The sequence below is a fragment of the Caenorhabditis remanei genome, chromosome X, assembly GCF_010183535.1.
Source record: "Caenorhabditis remanei strain PX506 chromosome X, whole genome shotgun sequence".
NCBI lineage: Eukaryota > Metazoa > Nematoda > Chromadorea > Rhabditida > Rhabditidae > Caenorhabditis > Caenorhabditis remanei.
Window position 1 is genome coordinate 9,531,845 of NC_071333.1, and position 26,558 is coordinate 9,558,402.

Below are 26,558 nucleotides of genomic sequence, written 5' to 3' on the forward strand. Positions count from 1 at the left end.
ACCATCCGATCGCATTTCAAATCTTCCGACAAGTTCTCGTTCTCTCAACTTTACTTCCGTCATTGTTTTTCCACTTTTCATAGAAAATCTTTTCTAATAAAAATCTCTCTTCGCTCAAATGCAATATCTCCTTACCATTCAACGCATACATTTTCCTTATTACACTTTTTTGTTAAATTTTTTATCTTTATCTTTATCGCAGCTGGTCGGTTAGTCCGCAACCGGAGTGTGTAACAATTTCGCAGTTTTTTTGCCCCTCATGTCGTTTTCGATGAGAGTTCATTTTTCTTTTCATCCTTCGCGAATTTTCGGCTCTTGCAAGAGATTGATGAGTCCAAGACGTGAACTTGTGGACAATAGACAACAATAGTGCAAAAGTTCGACTGCACGCTTTATCGTATAATACTTTGTTCTTAGTGTCATTGAAATGGTCGATAGGACAACAGAGCCCAGACTAATACGCACTTTTTCCTATCTACTAAATCCTTTTCTTTCTTCCTTCTTTTCCAGCCAAAAATGTTGTGTTCTTATCTTTTCTGAAAGGTTCTTATCTTTTTGTTCTTCTGCCCTCCATTTACAATCATTCCACTGCACTTGTCAACGACGCGCCACCATTGTATTCAGGAATTGATAGTGATAGTAGTTTTATATGCAAAATGTTTTGAGAATGTTTCATAAGAGAATATTCCAAAGAAATGTATTCCCATAAAAGTACAAATACACTTTGTGACTAGATCATTGATGTGAAATTGTGATGGCTAGCAATTTAGAAATAGCTAACGTTTGTTCAGCAAGGCTAGGCCGGGTGATATTTCGAACGAAAGTGAGGAGAGGGGGGAGCAAAGGACGGGGGAGGGACGTTGTTGGTTTGCATTCATTCCCTCTTACTAGCAGTATTGATTTTCTATGCGCTAAGAACCCCTCATTTCGAAGTTGTTTCCCACTCATTAGGACATAAAATGTTCCAGATGTTCTTTAATGATATACCGGATTTTGTTTGATTTTGCACGTCACAACGGCTCATCCGTTTTCTAGAATATTCTCATAAAATATCTTCTGACGTTTCAGAAAGAGAGAAAAAGAGGAAAGCCTTCCGATGACCAACTTGATTAAGGCCAGATGACGTGACACTTTTTATATATTCTAGATGCGAATGTTGTTGTTTATAAACATTCCGCAACTTTCGATAATCAAAATGATCCTCTCGTCCTCTTTGACGATCTCAATAGCATGTGATACGCAATTCTTATGACTTCATCGTTTTTTCTTTGTCTTCCCGAGTGCCAATAAAACCAGGCAATGGGAAGAAACTCACTTTGTTTCTCCGTTATTCTTCTGTTGTGCATTTTCTTTTTTTTCCAGAACGGGGTTTGACAGAAAAATTGTTTTTCTCTTTCAATAAATGTTCCTCACTGTGTCTTCTTTTTCTTTGTTTTCTTATTTCATATATTATTTTTTCTATTGAAATTTTCATTTCTTACAGGCTGAATAGAATCATGTCGGCAGATCGTTCGTTCTACAAAAGGAACCCATCGGAAAGGTAAGTAATAAGTATAACTTGTGACAATATTTTGTCAGAAAAAATTGAAAGCTTCCAAAACAATATTTTCACTTGGTAGCCACTAGTTTCCAACTTTTTACGAAAAAAAAGAATAGGCCCTTCTGAGAAATGCAAAAAGCTATTTCCTTTACTAGTGTTGACCAGTAGAATTGCAAAAAACGTCATTTTTGTTCTTCTCCAGAACGAGAACAAGAACACGTCTTTCGTGAATTGATGGGTGAAGATGGGGAAGAAACAAGTCGACAAAAAAGACAACAGAAAAAGAAGAAGAAATTTTAACAAGAAATGCTCACAGGAGCATGAGAGCAAAAAAGGGTGCTCTGCTCTCAACTAAACTCGCATGAACTTGTTACCTCCCCCTCTATGTATTTATTCATTCTCTCTCAACACTCTTTTCGACCCCCTAGTTTTTCGTTATTTCTTGCAAGAACATCATTGCTCTGTCATGCGTGAATCGGTAGTGAAAAGGTGAATCAGATACGAAAATCTGAGGTGAAATATGAAAATTTATGGTGACAGTTTTACTACGAACTATGCGAAGTTGTGAGGATTCGTTATGGACGAGTGAAAATTCAAGGTTACTATTCCACTATTCTCAATTTTTAAGTATCGTAGAATGCGCTCAAAGATTCATAAAAGTAGGAACAAAAGTGCATTCCCAATTTATCCGTCACTTTTTTTCCGCGCATCGGTTCCGTTCCTGACGATTGAGATTTTTCCGATTGCCGCCTTTCCATTTCTTTTCCAATTTCTCCTTCCATCTTTTTTTTGGTTTTGGTGGTGGTGGTTGGAGGCGGACAGAATCAGTTCAATTCCAAAAAGCGCAGAGGCTTTGACGTGTTTTATGGCCCTGACAAAAAAGTTGATAAGTTCTTTAATGGGGTTTGTTCCTCGGTCTGCCCACTTTTTCACACAAAGAAAGAAGGCCTCAGGTGTCAACCTCACCGTTATCATTCCTTATCATTTTCTGGTTTTGAAGTCGGGGGTGAGAGTACTTTTCACCCGGCTGCTTTATCTCCATGACTTTTATTCTGTCCTTTCGTTTTGGTTTCTCTGCTCTTTCCGTAGAATTAACTCTTTAAAAAACTTAACTTTTTTCTGGCGCCGCTCAAACTGAACCAAATTGAAACGAATCAATTTCTACTTGAAGTAATCAGAAGCAAAAATGGTTAACTGGTCATCGAATGCCGACGAAAGGTATTATTTGAGATGCATCTGTTTTGCTTAGCAATATAGTGACAGTAGAGGCTTTTGGTTAAGTCAAATATATGATACAATCTGAAAATCGTAATTCCAGAGTGTTCGTCAATCGTTCTCTCCGTTTGGAGAAGATCACCCATTTTGGGTTTGACATGGACTACACTCTCATCCGTAAGTTACATTTCTCATGGTCTGATGAAATCCAAATTTGGTTGTTTTCAGAATACAAGACACCAGATATGGAGTATCTTGCATTCAATATGGCTGTTCAAAGATTGGTTGACACTGGTTACCCAGAAGAAATCTTGAATTTCAAGTATGATCCGATCTTTCCAGTTCGCGGTGAGTTGGAAAACAAATTCCGATGGTATTCAGTTGCTCACATGTCAATCTATTCTTGACCAGAAAACTGTCAACTGGAATGACAGGTCATGCGAAACCATTAATTTTTTTGTATTTTGATTCAAGACACGAGGATTGCAATGACAATGTGAACTATTCTAGTGCGCAATGTTTCAAAGTCGTAAATCTAAATCTCTTCTGCGAACAGCTGCAGATCGTGTTTCCTTGACATGTTACTCAACAACGAAGATATCGTTAGGCGCTCAGTGAAAACATTAGGAAGATTAAGTGACCTCGTAAAACGCCTAATCTTACAAATTTATGAAAGTTCAAGGCGAGTGTTGAAGTGTGTGTAATCTTCATGTAATCGGGGTATTAGAAGTTGAAGATATTATAATCGTCTTAAAATTTCATATCATTTTTTCAGGTCTCTGGTTTGAATTCCAATACGGGAACTTGCTCAAGGTCGATGGATTCGGAAACATTCTTGGAGGAATTCACGGGCTTCGTTTCTTGAAGAAGTAGGACACCTCTCAAAAAGAAGAAATATAAATGTTGTTTCATTTCAGCCATGAAATTGAGGAGATGTACCCAAACAAGTACCTTCCTCTGTCTGACTCTCGTGTCTATGTCTTGAACACATTATTCAACATGCCGGAGACCCATCTTATCTGTCAACTCATCGACTTTTTCGACAAGCAGGACAATTATGCCCAGTAAGTGAAGTTCTCGAGACAGCTATCTGTTTCCAAAACGTTTTGGAGAGGCTGCAGCATTCAACACCTTTAAATTCCAGACTCACTGATAAGACCGGAGTGAAGGGTGGCGAAGTGATGATGTCATACAAGTCGATCTTCCAAGATTTGAGAAGAGTCATTGACTGGGTGCATGTTGAGGTGAGATTGATACAAACCACTCTCATGGGATTAAACTAGAGAACGTTTAGAGCACAATGAAGAAGCAAGTGATGGATGATCCGGAGAAGTATGTCATTCGTGATGAGCGTGCACCACGCTTCTTGAGCCAACTGAGAGAGCATGGAAAGAAGACGTTCCTTCTCACCAACAGCGACTGGGCTTACACTAATGTGATGATGAAATTCATTCTCGGAGACGACTGGAAAAAGTACTTCAACATTATCGTTGTCGACTCCTGCAAGCCAAGATGGTTTGCAGAGGGAACTGTTTTCAGAGAGGTCAATATTGAGACAGGATCATACAAGCTTGGAATTCATACCGGACCACTCCGAGAGGGAGTTGTCTACTCCGGAGGATCTTGTGATGCCTTCCAAAAAATGATGAAATGCCGCGGAAAGGAAGTCCTCTACGTAGGAGATCACATCTTCGGAGATGTTCTCCGCTCCAAGAAATCCAGAGGATGGCGTACTTTCTTGGTCGTCCCTGAACTTGTCAATGAGCTGACTGTCTGGACCGACAGCAAGCCATTGTTCGATGAAATGGGTCGTATGGAAAGCAGCTTGGCTGATATTTACAAGAATCTTGATGGCGCTTCCCGTCACAAGCCAGTTGTCAAGGATATCGTTGATCAGATTAGAGTAAGTGCAGTGTTTCCAGTCGGAGAGAACGGAAGCAGAAACGGATATCGAATAAAATGTCATTAACATATTTTCAGAAACTCACAAATCAAATGGATGAAGAGTACGGATGTCTGGGAAGTCTTTTCAGAACCGGTGGAAGAACTACTTTCTTTGCCGCTCAGGTTGAAAGGTGAGATAGGAAAACGAAATGTTTCTGGGGACTAATTGGATAAACGGAAGATTTAAAAAGCATCAGAACTACTCGAAATATGTAGTTGATCGCTAGTACTTTCTATTTATGAAGTTTCAACTACAATCTTCAACAAATTAGATGTGTTTCCGGTTCACTGAATCTAGCCATAATTAGGAAACTAGCGCAAAAACCAGAACTATTTTCAGATATGCTGACGTCTATGCCTCGTCCTGTTACAACTTGGTACACTATCCATCGTTCTACTATTTCCGTGCACCAATGAAGTGTATGCCACACGAGCTCACCGTCGACCATGCATCCACTTTGAGATCCAGATCTAACACCTTGGAACGTCAACAAAGTGTTGGTCAACAAGTTCGTGGATGGAACAAGAAAACGTTGAACGATCAAGAAACCTTCTGTCATGAAGAAGAAGAAGATGAGGATCAAACAAACAGCAGCAGCAGTGATGGAGAGGTCTGTTTAACTTTGCACAAACTTGTTATCGTATTCAATAATTGAGGTGTTTCAGGCGACGAAGCGTGAACGTACCAAGTCGGGCAGCGACGAATCTTCGAACGCTGGCGACATATCTGCGGAGCCACTACACCAGGACGTTGTCACTCCAGCACCGGCATTCGTCGATCACACCGCTTAAACTCGTTGAACTAGGCGCCACTTTTCTCTCTTCACTCACAGCTTTTCTCCTTTTTTCTAATTTCAAATTGACTTGCTTTAACTCACATAATGTACCCTTCTTCCTTCATGAATTCTATTCAACTCGCCTTTTTTCTGCTATTCACCTCTTCCTCCCCCTTTTCCACCAAGAGCCTTATTTTGAACTTGTTCTCTTTTGAAGACCGAACACAAACGTGTGTAACATCATTATACTTCATTCACTGAATTTTTTCAATTCATTCCTTCTTCCCCTCTCTAACTTCCCTTTGTTAGTGAAAAATAGTTCCGATTCGAATATAGTTTATCAGAGTTCCCTTGCAGCTGTGCTAGCTTTTATCATGAAATATGTTGTCTTATTTTTTGGAAAAATGAATCGGTGGTAAAAATATTAACTTTCAGCAAAATCGATGGTAAAAATATTAACTTTCAGCAAAATCGGTGGTAAAAAATGTTAACTTTCAACAAAATCGGTTGTAAAAATGTTAACTTTCAGCAGCTAGACATACTCAATGACGACTCAAGTTTTCACCTGCTACATCCTTCCAACAAAAAGACATTGTTTGCCTTGACTAAACGGACATGAAAAATAAAAATAATTACATTCCAATGATTAATTTGTAGGCCGGAAAATTGGTTTAGGGTAATCCATTTTTTGTCGCTATTTACTCCAACCGGCTTCTACTACCTAACTTTTGATTCTGGCGACAAGTGAAGAGGAGTGAGAAAGAAAGAATAATAATATTCCGGCGTCTTGTTGAAGCAATGACAACCGAAAAAAAAGAAAAGAAAAAACACAAGAAGCCACGTTGAAGTCATGGATTTCCTGGGCTCTGTAACCTTTTGTTACCTCTTCTTGTCTACTTTACGTCTTTTCTAGACAGGTTTGACGCGTGTGCAGTGCTCGTGGACCATTGTACCTGAATAATTTATAAGTTTGCCGGGAGGCAGTTGGGTTCATTATTGAAAGAGAATGGACATCCAGTTGCTTTTTTCAATTCATTCATCCTAATATTTTGTGGTTGTCGTCATAAGCTCTGAGGGCTCAAGCTCGCATGATGTTATGTCAAATCATCTTTCATAGTCTCTGACTAAAAGAAAAGAAATTACGGTAGTGACATTTTGACATCACTAGATTGCTTTCATTTTGTATATTTTCTTTTAATCCAGAAATTTATAGAAATGTATTCAATGTGAGCTCGGCCGTTGTCTTGTGACTAGAGCTCTCTTATCATATTGATATTGGATAAACAAAGTGCAAAGCTCGTAATCCAGGATTTGGCGGACAAAATCACCTTTTAGAAAAATTGAGAAGCTTTTATTTCATGTTGATGTCCAACTGAAATTTCATTTTCATTTATCCCCCCAGGTTTCCTTTTTCTTTTTCCTTTCATGACAGCATCAGCATCCGTGGCAGAAGCCTAACAAGAAGCAAAAAAACAAAGATTTTAAAAGCCTGCGGATTCAAGAATAGTAAAAAAAAAAAGAAATTTCTGCATCTTCCCACTACGGAGGTTTATAATTCCATAGCATATACATTCCCCCAAAGATTATTTAATGGGTGTAATATCCAATTCTCATTCAATTTTGTGTCCTCCTATCATCCTTCCAAACTGAAGCATCTTCCTCCCCATCCATTTTTTCTCTCTTCCCGGCTATTTTGTGTTCCTTAAAATGCTCTTTCTGATGTGCTCAAGATGAATAGAAAGACAAAAGTTCATAACAACTATATGACCAAACTGTGTAGAGTTCTTTCTTACTTTGAAATGCATTGCATTGCAGAATGACCAACATCCCACTCTCCTCTTTTCTCTTCATTTCTGTTAGAATTGGAACAGATTTCCAAACTTTTTCATTCCAAAAATAAACAAAAACTAGCTGTATCAAAAAACAAACCTATCAAATCGTCTATTTCTGTGATTCCAATCCAACCATTACCAAGTTAATGGTGTCAAACATGGTCGAAATGCTTGCTCTGTCGTGGCGAAGAGTGCTCTTGCTTCAATGCTCATCAAGTCCTAATCTATCCATCGGCAGTTTTTTTGGCTTTGGACCACTTTTCAAAAAAAGCGGAAGGAGTTCGGTCTTTTTTGTTGTCTTCTTTCTATAGAAAAGTTCAAAGGCTCAGAATGCTTGACTTATTTTTTGCGTTCAATTATGTTCTGCACTCCATTAATTACTAGTTCCTGATATTGTGTGGTCTGGATAATACAAAAAGATTATAAATTCTGGTCTATTCCTGTTTTCAATCTGCGGATAAGTGCACATACGGTAGTTGGTACACCAGATATTTGTTTTGGTTTAACTTTAAGAATATATCCATCTCTTTTCCTGCACACCGGTGACTATTCCCTAATGTCTACTCTGAGGTCCCGTTTTTCTTGCAACAAAAATTGTCGTTCGAAATATTTTGTCTAATAGCAAAACGAATATTCCACATTGTCTATTATTCAGAAATTTCTGAGTAGTAGTTATCCCATTATTCTTCTCTTCCTTTTTGCAAGCATCAATTTCCAAAGTGCTTTTGGGTTGGTTATTTATACATTGTACCTACGCATCTTCTAGCTGCGCATCCATTGTCCTCGTTTTATGCTCACAATAATACTCCGTCTTTTTTTCTCTTTTTTTTTTGAAGAATAGGCTTTTCTCAGTTTTTGATACTGTTTTGCGGGGTATTTGGCTATTACTGAGAAGGATGGGAGGATATATGTGCATGTTAGAGCCATGTAATATGTAGATTACAAGCCCCCGTGGTTCTAATCCGCCAACCACTAACTACTCTCGTTTTTCTTTTTTTTTCTGGATCCAGATCCCACTGAAAGGGGAAAAAGTGAGAAATAAAAGAGGCGAGGATAAAAAGATATAATTCCGGTGAGAGAAAAAAGGAGTGTTTTCTCTCTTATTTTCCCTCTCAAGACTCATATCCATCCTCATATTCTCTCTCTATCAGTTAGTATCTTCCGAGAAAAAAGAAAGAGAAGTGAGAAGTCACGTTTCTTTCATTCACGGCTTCTCCAAAAAAGGCAAGTGACGCAACACGTATTCTTTCAAAGACTTGTTCGGAACTAGTCTGGCCAATTGGCCATCTCAACCTATAATTCATATTCTGTCCATCAGTAATTTCTTGCCGGGACCAACATGGCTTCACACTCCTCTTCGGCTAGCCCATCATCAACAATAGTAGGTTTACCGGATGAGAAACAAAAGGCGTGAGAAAAAAAACCCTCCGAAAACAAATCAGACAGGTCTAGACACACCCCTTTGATCTACCCTCGACTAAGCTCTTTTTGGAAGGATGTAGGTTCAGAAAACCGGATATCCCATCCAACTACCTCAGTGCTTTTTTCTTCTGTTTTACGTTAACAATGTGACCGTTTACTCTGCTAAACGGAAATTGAAAGTAGAAAAGAAAAAAGGTAAACGGAAGAACTCCTAGATTGAATTAACAAGTGAAACTCTCTAGGGGAACGTTCACCATTGAATGTTCATCGGTGAAACTTCCAACCTTGATTTAATCCCTTTCCCTTGAATTTGGATACTCAGATCCTCCAAAGTCTTTCTGTCAACTTCAATTGTCTCCCATTATTTCAAATTTTGAAATCTAAAAGAATGACAGAAAAGACGAAAATGCATTTTATTGCCTAATATCCTGGACACGATTCATAAAAATCTCAAATCGCTATGGAGAGGGTACGCGAACCATAAAAAACGCCAGAAAGAAAACGTTTTCATTCATTGTCAAACTTCCTTCTCTCCATTTCCAAATATTCCAACAAACCCCTTTGCCTGCTTTATTTGTCTATTCGTGGTCCGCTTGGCATCATGTTTAACTGCTTCCAGCCGAAGACCGAAGACGAAATGTGCGAGGAACGGTACCGTCTGGTGGTACTCGGATCTGCAAAAGTTGGCAAGACTAATATCATCCGTCGGTATCTCTACAATGAGTTTTCGAGCAAGTACAAGGAGACCATCGAGGATTTGCATTCGAGAGAATTTCGCATCCAGGTGAGTATAATCTATTTGTAGAAGAATTTGTTCATCATTTGCTCTCTTCTTCTCTCTCAGTCTTTTTGGTTTATGAAATTCTAATATTTGGAAAACATAAGTACACTGTCAGACTAGATCAAACTATAGTTCAAAGTGCATTCAACGAAATCTATCCTTTCAACTTCTCTTTAACAAACAAGAGACGTGTACTGAATTCACTTTGAAAACTTCTAATTTTCAGGGTGTCCCATTACCACTGGACATTTTGGATACCAACTTCAATTTTCCTGATATGCGACGGCTCTCCATTACATCAGCATCAGCGTTTCTTCTCGTTTTTTCAGTGGATGACGTCACGAGTTTTAAAGAGGCAAGACATCTGAATACCGTAACCCGCATTTCCGAACTAGAGACATGTTGAGAACATAAATAGACTAAGTCTTCGTTCAGTTATCAGGCGTGGGCACATCACTCACACTAATGTGACAAGATTTGATCCACATTTTCAGATGTCGGATATATGGCAAGAAATATGCTCAAGACGTAGTGATCTTAACGAGTTGCCAATAGTGGTCGTGGGAAACAAATGCGACGTTGAAAACAAGAAGGTGAATAGAAACCCCTGATTCGGGAGATGACGTATTTCGGAAACAAAACTTCAGCTCTTCATTTTCAGATCTATGAGGAGACTGCAAAAGCATTCACTAGCCGTTTGTCATCCGACGTGCGTTATATCGAGGTCTCTGCAAAAGACAATATCAGGATTACTGATGTATTCCGCACTCTTCTCGAATTATCCGGATTCCCACGATGCAAAGTGAGCGATACACAATTTCTGCGGGATTAACCGCTATAGTAATTCAGGCAGGAGGTGGCAGATTGGACGATGTTGTTGAAGACGAGGAAACGAGAAGCAGTCCATCGATCAGAAGATCGGCTACGGTGCGCGCGAAGTCTACAACTAAACGGGATCCGCGGAGGGCTCTTATGGATGTGAGTGACTGACATGTGTTTTGGTAACACGGACAGTGAAAGTCAGAATATTGAAAAATAATGATTAGTCTTTAAAATATGGTTTCCCTCAAAAGTTTGTTGTTGGACTTTTGATTCTATGGAAGCCCAACTCAAGAAACTAAATTCTGACATCATTCATCTAATCCTTAAGCTTTTTAACTACGCTGCATTCTCCCAGCACACAATAAACCGAACACATTTCTCATTCAACACTAAATTAGTGTTCGTTTCAGGACGAGAACAAGAGCACTCCTAAGAACGGGTCTCAATCTCCACGCGAGCAGCCGCAACTCGACAAGCAGGCTTCTCATCCTGTTCTCGCCGTCCCTCTCCACATTGGCGACTTGAAGCGAAACCTTTCTTTGAGAGTATGTATAGAATGTAACAAACGAAAAAAATCCCCACACATATGCATATTCCCACACGTGATGGCACTTTTATTTAGATGAGATCACCGCGTCGCGACAAAGAACAAGTGGAGAGAAAGTTGTCGGATGAGCCGAAAATTTCACGCAGCTCCAGCCTCATTCGGTTAGTAATTGGAAAAATGGATTTGCAAGTCAACTTATACTATGCACTTTTTTACAGGAGAACAAAGCATCTCTCCCTGAAAATGCGTCGCCATGGAGAGAAAAGTAATCACGAGGAAGTGGTTGACGAAAGTGATTGTAAAATTCAATAAATAATAGTTGTCATAAAAAGTATTCATCGTCACTTGTCGCCCATATTTCTATCCAGTTTAAATTCGTTTGAACCTATTCATATAATTTTGGAATATAATTCGGTCTTTTCTTTAACATTTATTTGACAAAAAATCGTGAAGAATGTTATGTGATGAATCTGGAAGGTTTTTCAATGTAAATTCAAATAAAGTCATTGGTTGCTTCGGGAAATTCGGGACAGAACGATTTTGGACACTTGATTTTTAAAAATATGAATCAGAGAACATTGATGAAAAGACGGGTATGGCGTACTTGAGATAATGGAATGTTAAAAGTAGTGGAATACATAAGAAGTTCAAATAAATGAAAGGGTTCAGACGTTTTGTAAGAATATGATGACTTTTTGATAGGGAAAAGGAATCTTTACAATTGGAATCAGACATCATGTTTTTGGGATTAACATCAAAAGTGCAAATAAAAGTGTAGTAGAATTTCGTTGGTTATTTAAAAAACGTTTCGAATTGTAGATGGAAATGAAAATTGATGAGCGACTTAGACTAGGACAGATGTGATACACAAGAAAACGGTAATCACTCAGAGAATCAAGTTTCAACGTTTCTGATATTAAAAAAAACATGAGAAACTTGTGTGTTATGATATCAGAAGTGCAGATCGTCAGACTGCAATAATTTAAGCTTGGGCGCGTTTTTCTCTGACAGCTCCAATGATAATGCACGAGAAGATCATAGCGAGAATTTCAACAAAAAGAATGATGATACCGACAAAAGCAACATAAATGAGGTTGTTCTCGAAAGCGGTCCAAAGCATCGTTGCACATCCCGGCTGAAAATTAGATTTGTTTACATCCTGAGTGTCACGCTGTTTTTCTCGTGTTTTCGTTTTATTAACAACCTCCAGTCTCATGAATTCTCTCTATTTGAATATTCACCTGTTGGATAGTGGCACACTGGCAAGAAGTTGGGAAGGCTCCGTACTGAACATAGTCACTGCATCCGGCAGCTCCACAGCATTGCAGCTGAAAACTTTCATACTCATTATTTCTTGAAGACGTAAACAAAGAGCCTTATGATAATATATGGTTGAGAAGGTGTGGCAAAACTCACGCTAGACTGAATTTGATCGAGGACTTGATGAATTTGTTGTTGAGTAGTGTACTTGGAAACGAGCTCGTCACGCCATATAGTGACAAAACCTTGTTGAAGCTGAAAATATTAGCCTACTGTAACAGATAAGGGGAATAAGTATACTTTGGTTTTGTTGACAAAGTAGAGAACGATAGCAACAATTTCAACAACGAAGAGAATGAGGACTAAGATGAAGTAGACAGAAATAGCGCAGATACTTTCACAGCAACTTCCACAGCATCCAAAGAATCCGAGAATCAAAAGGGCTCCACCAATAGCGATGGCAACGTACAAGAATGTGTTCAACTAAAAATAAGAAAAATGGTGTATGAATGAGGCTGAAAATTGATTACCTGCTGGATGTTAACTTGGTTTAGAACCTGGGACAAATCCACTTTTACCGTACTTGCTACGGTAGCAAGCGAGTTTTTGTCAACAAGCATCCATATGGAGAGGCCAACAACAACTGCTCCGAGAATCTTCAATCATATTAAATTTACCCTAACAGTGATTAGTTCTGCAACTTACGAAGAACAAAAGATTAATAATCCAGAAGAAGTACTTGACGCACTTGTTTCCACACCCTTGAACCATGGTGAAGAACAGATGGCTGAATAAAAATAGGTTGCAAAAAATGAAAAGAGAGAGAACCGGATGTATGTGATATAAAATAAGATGAACAACGGCAAATGTGGGTGTGAATGGGAAGAAGACGAGCAACAAGAGAAAGCAACAAAAAAAGAAAGAAGAAGTGAAAAAGAGCGGCACTGAGAAAACAAGGATAACCGAAAAGCGATATTGAGCAAGAAGGACTAGATTGCCTGAGAAATGCTAATTGGCCATCTTACTGCTCAAGTATGTGCCCCCACTCCTTTCTCTCACTTTTTCGTCACAAATTCGTGGGAACTTCTTAACGTTTGAGAGAAGGAGCATTCAACATTACTCAAAGAATATAACATTCATTTTGACACCTTTAAGTATTTATCGAGTTATCGGACCGCCCAACAGATTTGTGTTGGCTCATGACCATTTGACAAAAAACATCTGCTGTTGTCAAGAAACAGAATGAAAACTGAACAAGCAGAAAAGAGAAGCCGAAAAAAAGTTATGAAAACTCACGAGCTGATAATTTGATTTCACATGTGAATGACTACCGTGGGAGTGGCCAAAAGTCGTATTTTGGCCAACTAGAGAATTATGAAATATTTGTCAAAATACGAAAAAGTGATGTGGTACGTGATAATTCACTCTCGGCTGATGCTTGTGATCAAAATTATATAGTCTAGAGAGAAAGGATTTCGTTATCTGCTTTTCGATTTTTACTTTACAATCCACTTTACAAGACAGAAAAACACAAAAAAATGTCTTTTGAATACAGAAAAATGTACACGGATTAAAGAATTGTTGTATAGCTGAGTGAGTCAAAGTGCCTGCACTATACAAAGAATCTTAGATCAGAATCATTGGAATCAACGAATTAAGCTACTAGGTGGAAAAGGAAGGGTTGTACTAAAGAGTAATCAAAGTGCGCATAGAATTTATACGGGTGGCAATGCATTATCAGTAGTCTCCGGTTTCCCATAACAACAACCACCCGCCCGCTTGCTCGCGGAAACGGAAAAGGCCAGACACTGGTGATATGTACACCTCACCGCATTTCGAAATGAGAGATTCTCGCATCAGAAGTAGAAGCAACGGTGGGTGTGTTGTCTGTCGGTTACCTTGACACCAGATACGAACAATCACAAGAAAATCACAAGGACTCATCGAACGGTGGAACTGAACGGGAACTCAATGAGAAAATATAATGAAGTGAAAATTGAAATGACGACAATGGGGTTTGTGACTCATTTGAACGTGCGTAGATACGGGTTCTATAGTTATTTTTGTTTTTCTACTCAGTTTCTTCAAACGTCTAAAAAGTTGAAACTAACTTGTGATAAGAAACTGAGTCGTTACCTTAAGCAGACGAAACAGCTCTTTTGAACACTTCACATGTTTTTACTGGTATTTTATTAGTTTTAAGTTGCGGATGTTTTGTCAAAACAACAAACAATGCCAAAAGCAGTCAAAACATATGAAAACTATTTATTGAAAAAACAGTTTGAATTTTTTTATTGATGAATCATGTACCGACGGAAAAAATATTCAAGTAACAGAGAACAATCATTCCACGAAAACAGAATCTTTTCTGTTGATAAATGTAACATGTGCGAAGAAACTTGAAAAGATAATCAGAACAGCCTATGAATAGAAAAATTATTCATTTTTTTCAAACTTAAAGTGTACCAATCTGAAACAAAATTGATGTATCAAGAAAAATGCGAATACTCTGAATTAAAATCCATCATGCTGAAATCCGACAGGAAATTGGATTTTTCAGAAAAGTAACTTTTGAAACCGGCATAAAAGCAATTTTATCACGTTGAAAACTTTTTTGAAATGATTATAAGTTTCGAACTATAAACCAATTTCCTCTGTTTCCTCTCAACTTTTCATAGAACACATAACCCAAAAACAAATGACACATGCACGAATTCAAACTAAATACAATTAAATGAATAGAAAAATTCTCTCAAGTAAGGAAGAAACATCATCAACAAAAACAATATTTCAAAGAATCCATTGGTGTCTTTGTACGCACATCAAATTGATATTCATTGTATACCTAATCAGAATAATTAACTAAAAGGTAATTAGTCTGTTAGTCAACATTTCCATTGCAATGTGTGGATGTGTTGAATCTCTCAAATATAACATTTCTCTACCATAACGTTGAGCGAAATAGTGCTCACTTTGAAACATATTGCAAACTCCACACAAAATACAGCCCTGTATCTTTTGAATATGTTGTACATCTTCACAGACAGCGGTTTTTTCTAGGTCGTTCCATTTTTGTATTGTGTCTTCATCTAACAATATTTCTTTATTATCTCTCTATTCATCAGGAAAACTTTCTAAAATGCATGTGACGAACGTCCTTTCAAGTTGACACAAAGAGAAACGAGGTATTTCTTGTGTGATTGTTATCATGTAATATCCGCGACGCAAAATGACCTTTTCTCGACAAAGCAGTGTTCACCTCATTCAAGGTTCCTTCTCTCTCGCTTTTACTACTTATAGTTTCTTTCTACTGACCCTTATCGAATTTGTCACTTTATCATTTTTTAGTAGGTTTTATTGGCTTATCATCAAAACTTTGTAGTCACACTACTGATTTTATTCAGTTAATGTTTAAAACACTATTAGTATATTCAAAAGTTCACTCATCTCAAATGTCAAACATTCATACTGGATGTGCGCGTTTAAATGAGCACGGTGCGGAAATGAGCCGCACTCGCAGCTGGCGAATCCAATCTTCTTCGTCTTCTTCTTTCCCTTTTTCGCATGTCTATCTTGCTTGGCGTGGCCACTCAAATGCAGTCTATTGATTTCTCTCGCCGTCTCAACGTGGGAGAACGGGAATATGAATGGGCCCTCTTAGTGCAGACCCAAAATGTCATAATTTCGTTTTCTTGACTCTCAATATGTTTGATGTAGATATTTTATCACCTTTAGTAAAGATTATTCTTTACAAACGTAAGAACATCAGAAAGGATTATTGCCACCCATCTCTTCTAAATGGACCTTATACACGTCGCTCATAAATTCTTTTGCGTCGTGTAATTTTCTTTTCGCATTTTTCTTTTTAGAAGTCATGTCTCTTCGTTCAAATAAAGACGTCTCTCATTAGTTTCTAATCTCTCCTTTGTCCGATAACCACGCCCAATGAATTAAAGCAGATTAATTATTTTTTCAGATCATCATGTCTAAACCGGTAATTTTCACTATGAAAGGTTGGAATACATCTAAAAATCACTCAGTTTATCACGAAGTTTCAGAATTTGTCAATTCGGAAATTGCTAAAATAACTGCGGAGCATGAAAAAGTAGTCCTTTTTATAGTTTGAAATTGCACAACAATGTTTTCAGATCATTTTGGGATGGAAAAACGTTGAATTAACAGAAGAAAACACAACACATCTCTATAACCTTTTCAAAAAGTGCAAAAAACCAGAGATACGGATTTTTGAAGATAATAATTTTTTGGGTGATGCTGAAACAGTGGAGACCTACGAGTTGATTACCAAAAAATTAGTACGAGTAGATAAGAAGAGCAACGAGTGAGTGTTACTGATTGTATGCTTGATAAGTTATACTAATTGTAGGTCAGAGATCGGCAAAGGACAAGTGGAGACCAACAAACCAACAAAGAGCCAGTGTAAGAAGAAACAGAAGAAGAAAAAAGGCGCTGAGAGCTCTACATCTACTTTGAATTCAGCCAAGTATGAAAATTTTCCTATTTTACTGCTACAACAAATAGTTTGAATTTTTTAAGTGAACCTGAAGCCAAAGCTGAATGCACTGCCCTCATCTCAAATAATCGTGCAAACTCGGAAAATACAAATGAAACTACTGATGAAAAACAAGACGAAGCTTCCCATTCTTCACCTCCACCAAATGCAGATGAGGTCATTTTCAAAGCTCCATTAATCCCAAAATCAAAAAGCGGCAAAAAATCGAGAGATGAAATCGAAGAATACGCCGAACAGTTATCGGAGGACTGTTTGAAACCAGAAGTGATGATTAACAAAGGCAAGCCATTCTGAGGAAATGTGCTCAATCACAACATATCTTTCAGAAATTTCCCCGGTTTCCACTGGTACTGAGAATCCTGAGCCCAAAAAGAAAATCAAGTTAGTAATTCACTAATCCCTCCCCACTGGTTTCGTTTTCAGAAATCCGTTCGACAATGACGATTTGTTCATTGAGCCACTTTTAAGCAGCACTCCTAACACGTATTAACCGCTTTCTATTAAAAGAAATAATAATTATGTAGAATTTTAGAAAACCGACTGAAGAAGAAGAGGAGCTCATGGTAGCATTAGGCAATAAGTATATCAGTCAGGAGTCAACTAAACTGAGAAACAGTTTACGAAGATTAGCAAGTGATATTTCAACGGAAGAAGAGCTGATAAGAACTCGGATGGAATCGGGAGAGTCTGCAACTGTGCATGACAGTGTATTGCAGGATTTCATCAGTAGAGCTAATACAGTTCTGAAAGAAACAGAAGCAGTTACTGTACGAAAGATAGCGGAGGCTGAGACCAAGAAGTTTTTAGCATCAATAAATGTCCCTGCTGGTGATACTCTGGAAACAATTTCAAATGAACTGATGCATGACATTTGGCCGAAGTCGAACAGATGGAGAAGTTTCGCTCGGTGAGGATAAATCTTAACTGCAAATAATAGTGAATATTGGTTTTCAGGGTTGAAAATTATATACCTGTTACACTCGACGAGGAAGAACTGAAAAATAGGAAGAAACAGGAAGAACTGGTTGAACGAGATGTGAAAACTGCCATCAAATCGGCGGGCGAGTCGTTGAACAAGCGACAAATTTCTCAGATAAGGAAAGCAGCGGTTACTTACCGGGAATTTGATGCCAAGGAAGAAAGTTAGTTCTGTAAAGAATAGACTCGTTTGAATTTATTAATTTAATTTGCAGAAGAACTGGAGTACCGGAACAGCAACACTTTGAAACTTGTTCAACTGGTATCTGAATATGAAGTCGTTCACAAAATGGATGAGTTCATTCTACTCCGACTTGGCATTGCGTTCTGTACAAAACGTCGCGATTACTATCTCAGGGTATGTACACTGCTTGCTTAACTTGTTTTACAAATAGTATTCAGGTTCGCCCACCAAACTTCATGCAATTTTCGTACATGTACATTTTCTTTTTGGAGAAAATCAATTCGGATTCTGCTTCATTGTGTGCGTGTCTAAATTACCTATGCAACAATAGCACGGATTTTCTAGAAATTGAGGAGGTGCTCCTAAACCTGTTTCACGAAGATTATTTTCTCGAGATGGACTTATAATTTTTTGTTATTTTTCAATAAAACAATTTTTTTTTAAAGTTTTCTTTCGAAAAATGATCCAAGGTCTAGAGTGAGTTTCTTGTAGTCGAAAAAAGTCCTCGGCGAGGGGATCCATATTTAGGTTGTTGACATTTTTAGGGTTTTATAAAACAAAATAAAGCGGAGCAAGTGTTACACATCACTTGAAATCATGATTACATTTTTCTGCTCTCCTCGGCAGTAAAATGATTCTGAAAGTTACTTCCAACTGTCTTCTTGTGATCTCATCAATTTTTGTATCAAAAAATGATATTGAAACAAGCAGCAATGATCTGTAGATTTTGTTTTATTTTTTACTATAAAATACTTATTTATGGTAAGTTCTTTACATTATTTTCTTTTTTCATATTCATATTTTAAAATCAAAAGTTCACCTTATAATACTTCGATTTTCCTTGAATCGTTGTCTTTGTTCATTGGTCTTTATTCTTCTTTTCATGTGACCAGTTCCCTCCTAAAATAAATTTTCCGTTGACACGCAAAGCGCGCCAAGAGGATAGATGACCCGTGTTTCCGACTTGTGCGCGTTTTGCGTGAGGAGAATCAATTCAAACTTATTTAGACACTTTTTTACAGATTTTTAAAAGTGGAAACACATAAAATAGCAAAAGAATGCCTTTCACGAAATAGTGCTTTTCAATTTTGATATTTTTAATTTAATGAAATATTTTTTGCTGCAGAAATGAACGCGGATCTAGCAGAAATGGCTGAAATGAACATAGAGTTGACTGATATGCTTAACGATTTGACTAGTAAGTTAATGATTTTCGAAACGATTATTATTTTTTCACTTTTTCAGACAGCTTCGACAGAATGCAAGAAGCCTTCCAAAACTCCGGGGATCAGTGGAGAACTGCAACTCTTCAACATATTACTCAGTTGACAACAGAGATCACTCGCGTTCGTGCACGCAGAATGAGACATTCTTTTGAAGCATCTCTTGCCAGACAAGCCGCAGATCGTCGAAGGCGGTTAGTTGGTTTACCTCCAAGGAGACATGTATTTATATGCAAACATAAGTGGAGTATCCCGTGTGATCATAAAAAAACTCTGCAACCCACAAAAAATGAGAGGAGAAAGCTGAGTATGCAAAAACTGAACTTATCTCAAACTGACATGCAAATTTGTAAACCATCTGACTCTTCTATGTAGTCAAAACAGAAAAAAAACTCGGACAATTATACTTTTACAATGACAAAATATTAATCAGGCAATACCATATAAATGCTACTACAACTGATGTGCTTCAATAATATTTTTCAGCACAAGCTCGGATTCATCTACTGACTCGGATAACAGTGACATTGACCTGGATTTCGCATACCCAATTGACTTGTGTCAGTTCACGACAACATCAACAAATGATCAAAAAAACGAGGAAGATCAATCTATGGAAGTGGGTGACTCCGAGGAGAACAATAGTGCAGCAATGTGAGTTTTTATTTTAAGATTGAGGGTCAGACGGTCGTTAAATTACTGGTTTGTGCTGTCACTAGATACGATTTCGATTTTTCTCAGTCGCACATGAATTTAGAAAGAGAGCACAAATTACCAATCTTAGTTTCTGTAAACTTCACGAATACATTTGTTAAAATATCTATTAAATCAATAATTAGTTTCGTTTTCATTAGTTCACCGGCTAGGAATTTTTCATAAATTCTGCACGTTTTATAGCAAAAATCTAGTATATTTATCTGAATACAATTCAGTTCTTACATGACAATATAAGTCGCTTTGGGATTTTCTCATGGGTTTCCCACTAAGAACAGGCATACAAACCCCACAAGAAAAAACTCATTGTCTTCGCTACACTACCTTTTACTTTCCACAACTTTAGCCATAAATTTAATTTTTTTCTAGAAAGATGATACTTTTCAGAACTGACAGCACTTCAACTCCATCGAACAATTCTTCTTCGTCTTTCAATCAAACTGGGTATGTACCAATACAAATACACTTCAACAGAATAAAACAACCTATAATTTCCAGTGAGCAATTGTCAGCAGTCAAAAGAAAGATGTCATTTTCTTTGAAAGAAGCTCCTCCTGCCAAGAGGACTATGGCAACCTCTACCGACGACTCTTATTTCCAAAAATGTTGAATTTTGCACAAAATCTAGACTTTCCGCTAGACTACTCACGTTTACGTTGACTATACCCAGCTTTTTTTCTCCAACTAATTCAGATTTTTCTTCAATTTCACTTGCTTCCTAAATTTCCTCCAGGATTATTTTGCCCTTTGACGACCAACCAGTATACTCAGACTTATCCCTGTTTAATCGAATGTTCTATACGATTTTCCATTAAATTCCGGATGTATTCATTTATTCTCTTCAATCGTGTTTTTTGAGAAACCTGAAATTAATACACACTCATTCGTTCCGTTTCATGGTTTCTTATTTTCGTCAATGCTATACAAGCATATTTTGATATTTTCTATTATTGATCTTGCATATAACGTTTTTATCCTGTTTCAGACAGCAATGTCTCGGGAAAACCAGGGTGAAAACGCCGGAAATGTACACGAAGATGGTGAGCAACCGGTGGGAGGAAGAGAAGTAGAAGCGAATGAACCAGAAGATAGAAGAGCGGTTCCCGGTATAAGAGGAGACCAAGTTGAAGCATATCTCGCAAGATTGAACAACGTTCCACAGCAACCACAACTGCCCCTTCGACGGGAGGAACTCAATCATCTTCCACCGGGAAGATTTGTTAGACAGGATGATGATGTTTCCTTGGAGAACGCACTCTTTAATCATCACTTTCAAAACGTTGAAGTAGTTTATGGTCCGGGTCCACTAGTCAGATTTCAACCAAGAATAGTAGAAGGTGAGGATAAATATACGGTTGCATTGAAACATTTAGGAATGTTTTCAGCACGAATGAATCCTCAGGTGTTTGAAGATTTTGAAGATCCAGTAATCGCCGATCCTCAAAGATTTCAGGATATCGAAGATATTCTAAGAGAAGCAATACGAAACGAAGAGGAGGATGACAACTCTTCCGGTATAGGAACTGATACTGAAGATGATGAAGATATGGAGAATGTCGAGGAAGACGACCACGCTCGGAGGCAAAATCCAAGGTAATCAGTTTTTCTGAAACTAGAGTGCTTCAATAGAATGCATGGTTTGTACAACAACTGCAGTAAACTTCAAATTTACCATAAGTCTGCACATACCTAATACACTTTCGGAAAACTAGTGATGTGAATATTTGCGTATGCATAAAGTGTTCCTTTCAGATAAAACTACGTGGTTTACGATGTATTCTTGCCCAACTCTACTTCAACATCACAACATAACCTCTGGGAAGACACAAACGGACTGTTTCCATCGTCTTCGTTTGTTTTGTAACTTTTTTCTCACTTCACTATTCACCCCTTTTCTCTTCTATCTAATGTTTTCTCTTTCTTACCCTTTACCATTCCCAGTCAAGTTTTCAAACTCTAATTAAATGCCCAGTTGTTTCCACATAATGTTGCTTCGTTTTCTAATTTCGTCTGACATGTTCATAAAATTTGTCGTTTTCTTAATTTCTCTTTGTTCGTTCGTTCTTCAGATCGACCTTTTCCGTAGATGGACTACTAAACGGTAGTTAGTTTGACGGATTGTCTTCCTTCGTAAAATTGGAATCGGGACGTGCAGATGGCTAACGACTCTTTCCCCATCTGCCTTCTTACGTCTTTTCCGCCTAAAAGAAAGAAATAATTGGAGCTTTTTAGAAACACCTGCTCATATTGCGCAAGGTCGGATCGGTTTCCCGATTATATTGTGTGTAACAGAGCTGTGCGGAATTCCTTCCTTCGACTTCCTTCTTCCTTCTTCCGGGCTTTTTTCACTTTTTTATTCCTTCTTCCTTCTTCCCTTTTAAAAAGTTTACTTCCTTCTTCCTTCTTCCTTCTTCCCTTTTGAAAATGTTTTTTTTTCCTTCTTCCTTCTTCATTCTTCCGTTGAAAAGTTTACTAAAATTTTGTAATTTTCGACGGAATTTGGGGGGTTTTTGACGGAATTTTGTATGAAACAACATCAAAATTCGTTTTCAGAGGTGACTAGAAAAAAGTTTCCTCAAATTTGTCATTTTCAAAATTAACTTCCGATTTACCGGTTCGGAACCCAACTTCTTTCTTCCTTCCTTCTTCCTTCCTTCTTCCTTCTTCCGTGCTTTTTTCACTTTTTTCTTCCTTCTTCCTTCTTCCCTTTTAAAGAAGGTATTTCCTTCTTCCTTCTTCCTTCTTCCTTGTTGAAAATTTCACTTCCTTCTTCCTTCTTCCTTCTTCCTTTTCAAAAAATTTTACTTCCGCACAGCTCTGGTGTGTAAGACTTATATAAAAATATTCGTGTACTCATTTTTTTTTCATCGGTTTTTTTTTCCGAATACCTCTGATTCCTGAAACACATTTGACACGCATTATGATTCCGAAAAGAAATTTTTGAAACTTGTTTCCGATTAACTCTCTGTTTTTTACTTTGAATTGGAATGATTCGGTGTGAACGACTGTTTAGAAATGCGAGAAATCCGAGAATGCCGAAATCAATCCAATGAACAAATGGAAAATGTGTTTACCATTGGCAATAACAACAATCATCTCTCAGCTTTTCAATGTGTGTGTGTGTGTGTGAGGTTTGAGATTGTTTTTTTTGTGAAAAACCCAGTTTCATTCATCGATTGCTGTTTTTCCAGCTTTGTCCCCTGTAAAAATTGTTGATATTTTACAAATAGTCATTATGTGTCTGCCTCCAGAAAACATGTGGTATTGATGCCTATTTCAGTAAGAAGTTGTGCTCATAACAAAATTATCGATTCTCTCGACACTTTTTCCGGAAACATTTTGCCGGGGATTGGAAAAATTCATTATTCAATCTCCCACTGCCAACCCCCATAAAAACTTTATTTATCACAGATTCTAGCTTTTATTTTCAAATCCACTTGCTTTCCTCACTTTTTCACTCTCGAATCTCATTTCAAATGACATTGAGAGCTTTCTTTGCTCTTGCACACGCACAGCACCTCAGTGTACTGCGTCTTTTCTTGAATACGCATTCGAAATAGGGTCGTCAGCTCAACGGCTCGTCGTGCTCACTTGCTTCAAGCAAAAGCACATACTCTTTGTGCATCCTCTCTCATATTGACGTGGTCTCTAGTAGCGCCATTGCTTTTGGGCCATATGTAACGACGCCGTATTTTGAAGAAAATAGTGTTGTGACTCTTTCCTCTTCAATTTTCTTCATCTCGCTGCGTCTCAATATATCTAGTTTTTGTGCACCCTTTTAAGTCCGCTTTTGATGCCTCATTTATTTTCCTCCATTTTCTTAATCTCCGTTTTTCACAGTGCCTCTCCTTTGTTATTTTTATAGTACGGTTATTGCAGGCAACCATGACAGTCAGAATAAAGATGGAAGTTCCACAGGATCTCGTTACAAAAATGAAGAGCCTTAATGATCGATCTCTGCAAGGTAATTTTTTATTTTCAAAAATTTACTGTCCGCTCTAAACATCTCATTTTAGAACAATGCGAAAAAGAAATCGAAAAACATGTTTTTTACCTGGAGACTGTTCTCAAAGGGTGGAAGACCTACAAGAACGTGAAAAAAGAACATAGCCGCATTCTCTTCCTGATGCTAAAAACCGATAACGAAGATGCCCTCCACGATTACGAGAAGTTGGTGCTGTACCCAAAAATGTTGGAGAGGGTGGCAGCTGAACAGAAAGAAATGGAGAAAGAACATGTGAAGGCTACCGATGTTGAGTCACCGTGTTCTGTGTAAGTAGACGGTTAAGGGCTAAGTGCATAGGGGACTGATTAATAAGCAGAAGAAGGGTTTCAGAGTTGAACTTGGAGCAGAAAGCACTAACGGTTCGATTGGAATTGAATCAGGATCACAGTCACCCATGGAAGATCTTCATTGTGAGCGGCCAATTGTATATGAACGGGTTGACCTTCCAGAAGTTCTTATTCAAAATGTATGCAAACATATTTGCAAACCAAAAATATTTTTCGATTTCAGTATGAAGAGCAGTTGGCAATTCGGAAAATGATCACTGAGGCTGAAGAAAAAATTGCGAGAAACGAACAGACAACTTACGTTAGTTCGGCAGCGGTTACTACCACAGTCAGCGTTCATGACATTCCATTACCGAGGTGAGACGATTTGGTCAAACTGTTTTTATTATCAATCTTCCAATTCCAGTACTGGTGATCCCACTCCTCCAACGCAACTACAGTATCTTCGACACATTGTCCACCACGTGGAGGCAGAAATAGAACCCTGCTCTTCTGAAGACTTATCAGTAACTGGAGTTGCTTTCAACAGCGCCTTGTCTGAAAACATTGCAAAAGCAGCGGCGCAAGTGAGACAAGCTTTGGACAACGTTGAGAAGATGGATGCCGAGAGCATGGATGATGTGAAAAATACTATAACTAAAATGAATCTTCTGAAGTTGGAATCAAAGCTGAAACAGTCTGCAAACGAGGTTCAACAGCGAGCATCGAAGGAATGGAAACACAACGAAAACTTGTCAAAGGGAATGAAGAAACGGATGAAAAAGGCTGCTAAAAAGGCGGCAGATGCGTTGGACTTTGAAAGAAAACTCATTGAAGACAAAGAGGAGCGTATTCGTCAGTGTCATCTTGCAGCTGAAGCTGTGAATGTACTGACGCATAAGAAAACCGCAGCACTTGCGAAAAAAGAAAAAAATCCACTAGAAGCCGAAGAAAAATTAGAGAAGAAGGTTGAGAAAACAGTGGAGAAGAAAGAGGAGAAGAAGTCTGAAAACCATTTAGAGGAGTTACCAATGACTGAAGTTGAACTCAAATTGCTTTTTGAAATTTTGACTCGGAAATCCGCTGATTTTGAACCAGGGAGCGAAGATGAACGTGTTTATCAAAAGTACAGAGAAAACCAGAGCGTTTTAGAAGCTCACATCATTAAGAACTGTAGTCTCGAATATATAGGTAGGGTTGGTTGTTGAATAGCTCTAACATAAAAATAATGTTTTCAGCTAACACGAGATTACTTGGACAGCTTCGAGAAATGACTGATGAGGTGTATGTACCCACTAAAATACCGACCAAGTCGAAAGAACAACTTATGGATGAGGCAGAGAAATACATCATTCAAAAGTTAAATTATTGGAAAAATGTAAGTCTGAAGAAACATGAATTGAAAGTATATTTAGCTCGTATAAAGTTTATTACAATTAAATGAAGAGATTCTGAAAATGGAAAGTAGTAGGGGTCAACCAAAACCATGAATGTAGGTGATAATACAGAATGGAAAAGTGCTTTATGAAATTGAAGAACCACTGCTAGTATACTAGGTCAAGAAGAAAAAAAAATAGATGTTGTACTTTTATTGCTGCAGCGCTAGACCATTCAATAAAACTTACAGTAATATAGTCTGAAGTAATAGCCGAAGCCGGAAGTACAAAACTAATACTAGATTACAAAAAAAAACACTAAATTGATTGAGTGTTGTTATCTATTATATCAGCCGAACTGTATTTAAATCGCTTAATATATTCAAGCGGAAGGTACTCGTAGAACTAACAACTAGAAGGTCCATAACTTAAACTGGTTCTGAAGTTCGGAAACTAGGAAATGTTGGTTAAATGAGCGTTAGTTATGATCCACAGACATACTTGATCAAATCACATCACAAACTAGCAATATAACTGTTTTCTGGGAAACAGCAGTTCTGAGAAAATGACAGTACTTTTTCGCGTACCTGCATTATTAACTAAAGTCAGACGGTGTTGTAAAAAATGTGTTTGAAAATTCTTGTGAAGTACTGCAATTATTGGTTAATTTTGATAAACATTACAAAATTGATTCTGATTTTTTGATTTTTGGTTTGTTTAGTTGACTACAGTACTCTTGGATTATTTAAGGTTGAAAATGATGTTGGAAGCAATCTGATTTTCAGAAGAAATATATTCTCAAAAACTATTTCTGCAATCATGCATTATGCATTCAAAATCATATTTTCATTCTCTGTTTTCAGTCTGACCACTCTCAAGCCCAACACTATGTGAACATGTATAAGTATTTCCTGGCCAACTGTGGATACACTATCGCAAACATAATTGTTGGATACATGCCATATGAAAATCTTCCGAATGCTGAATTTGAAACCACTATGTTGTTACAGTATCAAGCTGGGAAATTCTTCCCAGATGAGGGTAAAGGTTCCTCTTAATTTTCATTGTATGCGCATCATATGCGTTTTATTTTTGTTTCCAGTGTTCTGTTTCTGTTTTGTTATTTTTCTTTGATCTCTAG

At 37.7% G+C, this 26,558-nt stretch overlaps 7 protein-coding genes across 7 annotated transcripts; 6 read left to right on the plus strand and 1 right to left on the minus strand.

The window, feature by feature from the left end:
- Positions 1-2,726: 2,726 nt before the first annotated feature.
- GCK72_023857 (uncharacterized protein) lies at positions 2,727-5,491 on the plus strand (the record flags this gene model as incomplete). Its single annotated transcript, XM_053735594.1, has 10 exons — positions 2,727-2,758; positions 2,859-2,932; positions 2,984-3,103; positions 3,531-3,624; positions 3,673-3,819; positions 3,900-3,999; positions 4,050-4,658; positions 4,736-4,830; positions 5,040-5,310; positions 5,366-5,491. 10 exons carry the CDS (start codon positions 2,727-2,729, stop codon positions 5,489-5,491), a joined length of 1,668 nt encoding a protein of 555 aa, XP_053579160.1.
- A 3,839-nt stretch (positions 5,492-9,330) lies between these two features.
- GCK72_023858 (uncharacterized protein) lies at positions 9,331-11,191 on the plus strand (the record flags this gene model as incomplete). Its single annotated transcript, XM_003109567.2, has 8 exons — positions 9,331-9,513; positions 9,737-9,883; positions 10,005-10,103; positions 10,172-10,312; positions 10,360-10,488; positions 10,743-10,877; positions 10,955-11,040; positions 11,098-11,191. 8 exons carry the CDS (start codon positions 9,331-9,333, stop codon positions 11,189-11,191), a joined length of 1,014 nt encoding a protein of 337 aa, XP_003109615.2.
- Positions 11,192-11,861: 670 nt separating this feature from the next.
- On the minus strand, positions 11,862-12,910 carry GCK72_023859 (uncharacterized protein; the record flags this gene model as incomplete). The annotated part of the gene is made up of 6 exons (XM_053735595.1): positions 11,862-12,014; positions 12,121-12,207; positions 12,296-12,394; positions 12,440-12,622; positions 12,670-12,795; positions 12,845-12,910. 6 exons carry the CDS (start codon positions 12,908-12,910, stop codon positions 11,862-11,864), a joined length of 714 nt encoding a protein of 237 aa, XP_053579161.1.
- A 3,211-nt stretch (positions 12,911-16,121) lies between these two features.
- GCK72_023860 (uncharacterized protein) lies at positions 16,122-18,239 on the plus strand (the record flags this gene model as incomplete). The annotated part of the gene is made up of 11 exons (XM_053735596.1): positions 16,122-16,152; positions 16,198-16,244; positions 16,288-16,478; positions 16,524-16,640; positions 16,694-16,906; positions 16,956-17,051; positions 17,094-17,153; positions 17,203-17,577; positions 17,625-17,812; positions 17,864-18,006; positions 18,051-18,239. The coding sequence occupies 11 exons, from the start codon at positions 16,122-16,124 to the stop codon at positions 18,237-18,239; spliced, it is 1,650 nt and encodes a 549-aa protein (XP_053579162.1).
- Positions 18,240-18,960: 721 nt separating this feature from the next.
- GCK72_023861 (uncharacterized protein) lies at positions 18,961-20,379 on the plus strand (the record flags this gene model as incomplete). Its single annotated transcript, XM_053735597.1, has 5 exons — positions 18,961-19,030; positions 19,078-19,249; positions 19,542-19,709; positions 20,157-20,213; positions 20,268-20,379. 5 exons carry the CDS (start codon positions 18,961-18,963, stop codon positions 20,377-20,379), a joined length of 579 nt encoding a protein of 192 aa, XP_053579163.1.
- Positions 20,380-20,760: 381 nt separating this feature from the next.
- Positions 20,761-21,366, plus strand: GCK72_023862 (uncharacterized protein; the record flags this gene model as incomplete). The annotated part of the gene is made up of 2 exons (XM_003109439.2): positions 20,761-21,106; positions 21,155-21,366. 2 exons carry the CDS (start codon positions 20,761-20,763, stop codon positions 21,364-21,366), a joined length of 558 nt encoding a protein of 185 aa, XP_003109487.2.
- Positions 21,367-23,654: 2,288 nt separating this feature from the next.
- GCK72_023863 (uncharacterized protein) lies at positions 23,655-26,475 on the plus strand (the record flags this gene model as incomplete). Its single annotated transcript, XM_003109556.2, has 7 exons — positions 23,655-23,733; positions 23,786-24,041; positions 24,106-24,241; positions 24,286-24,419; positions 24,469-25,232; positions 25,280-25,419; positions 26,281-26,475. The coding sequence occupies 7 exons, from the start codon at positions 23,655-23,657 to the stop codon at positions 26,473-26,475; spliced, it is 1,704 nt and encodes a 567-aa protein (XP_003109604.2).
- Positions 26,476-26,558: the final 83 nt, after the last annotated feature.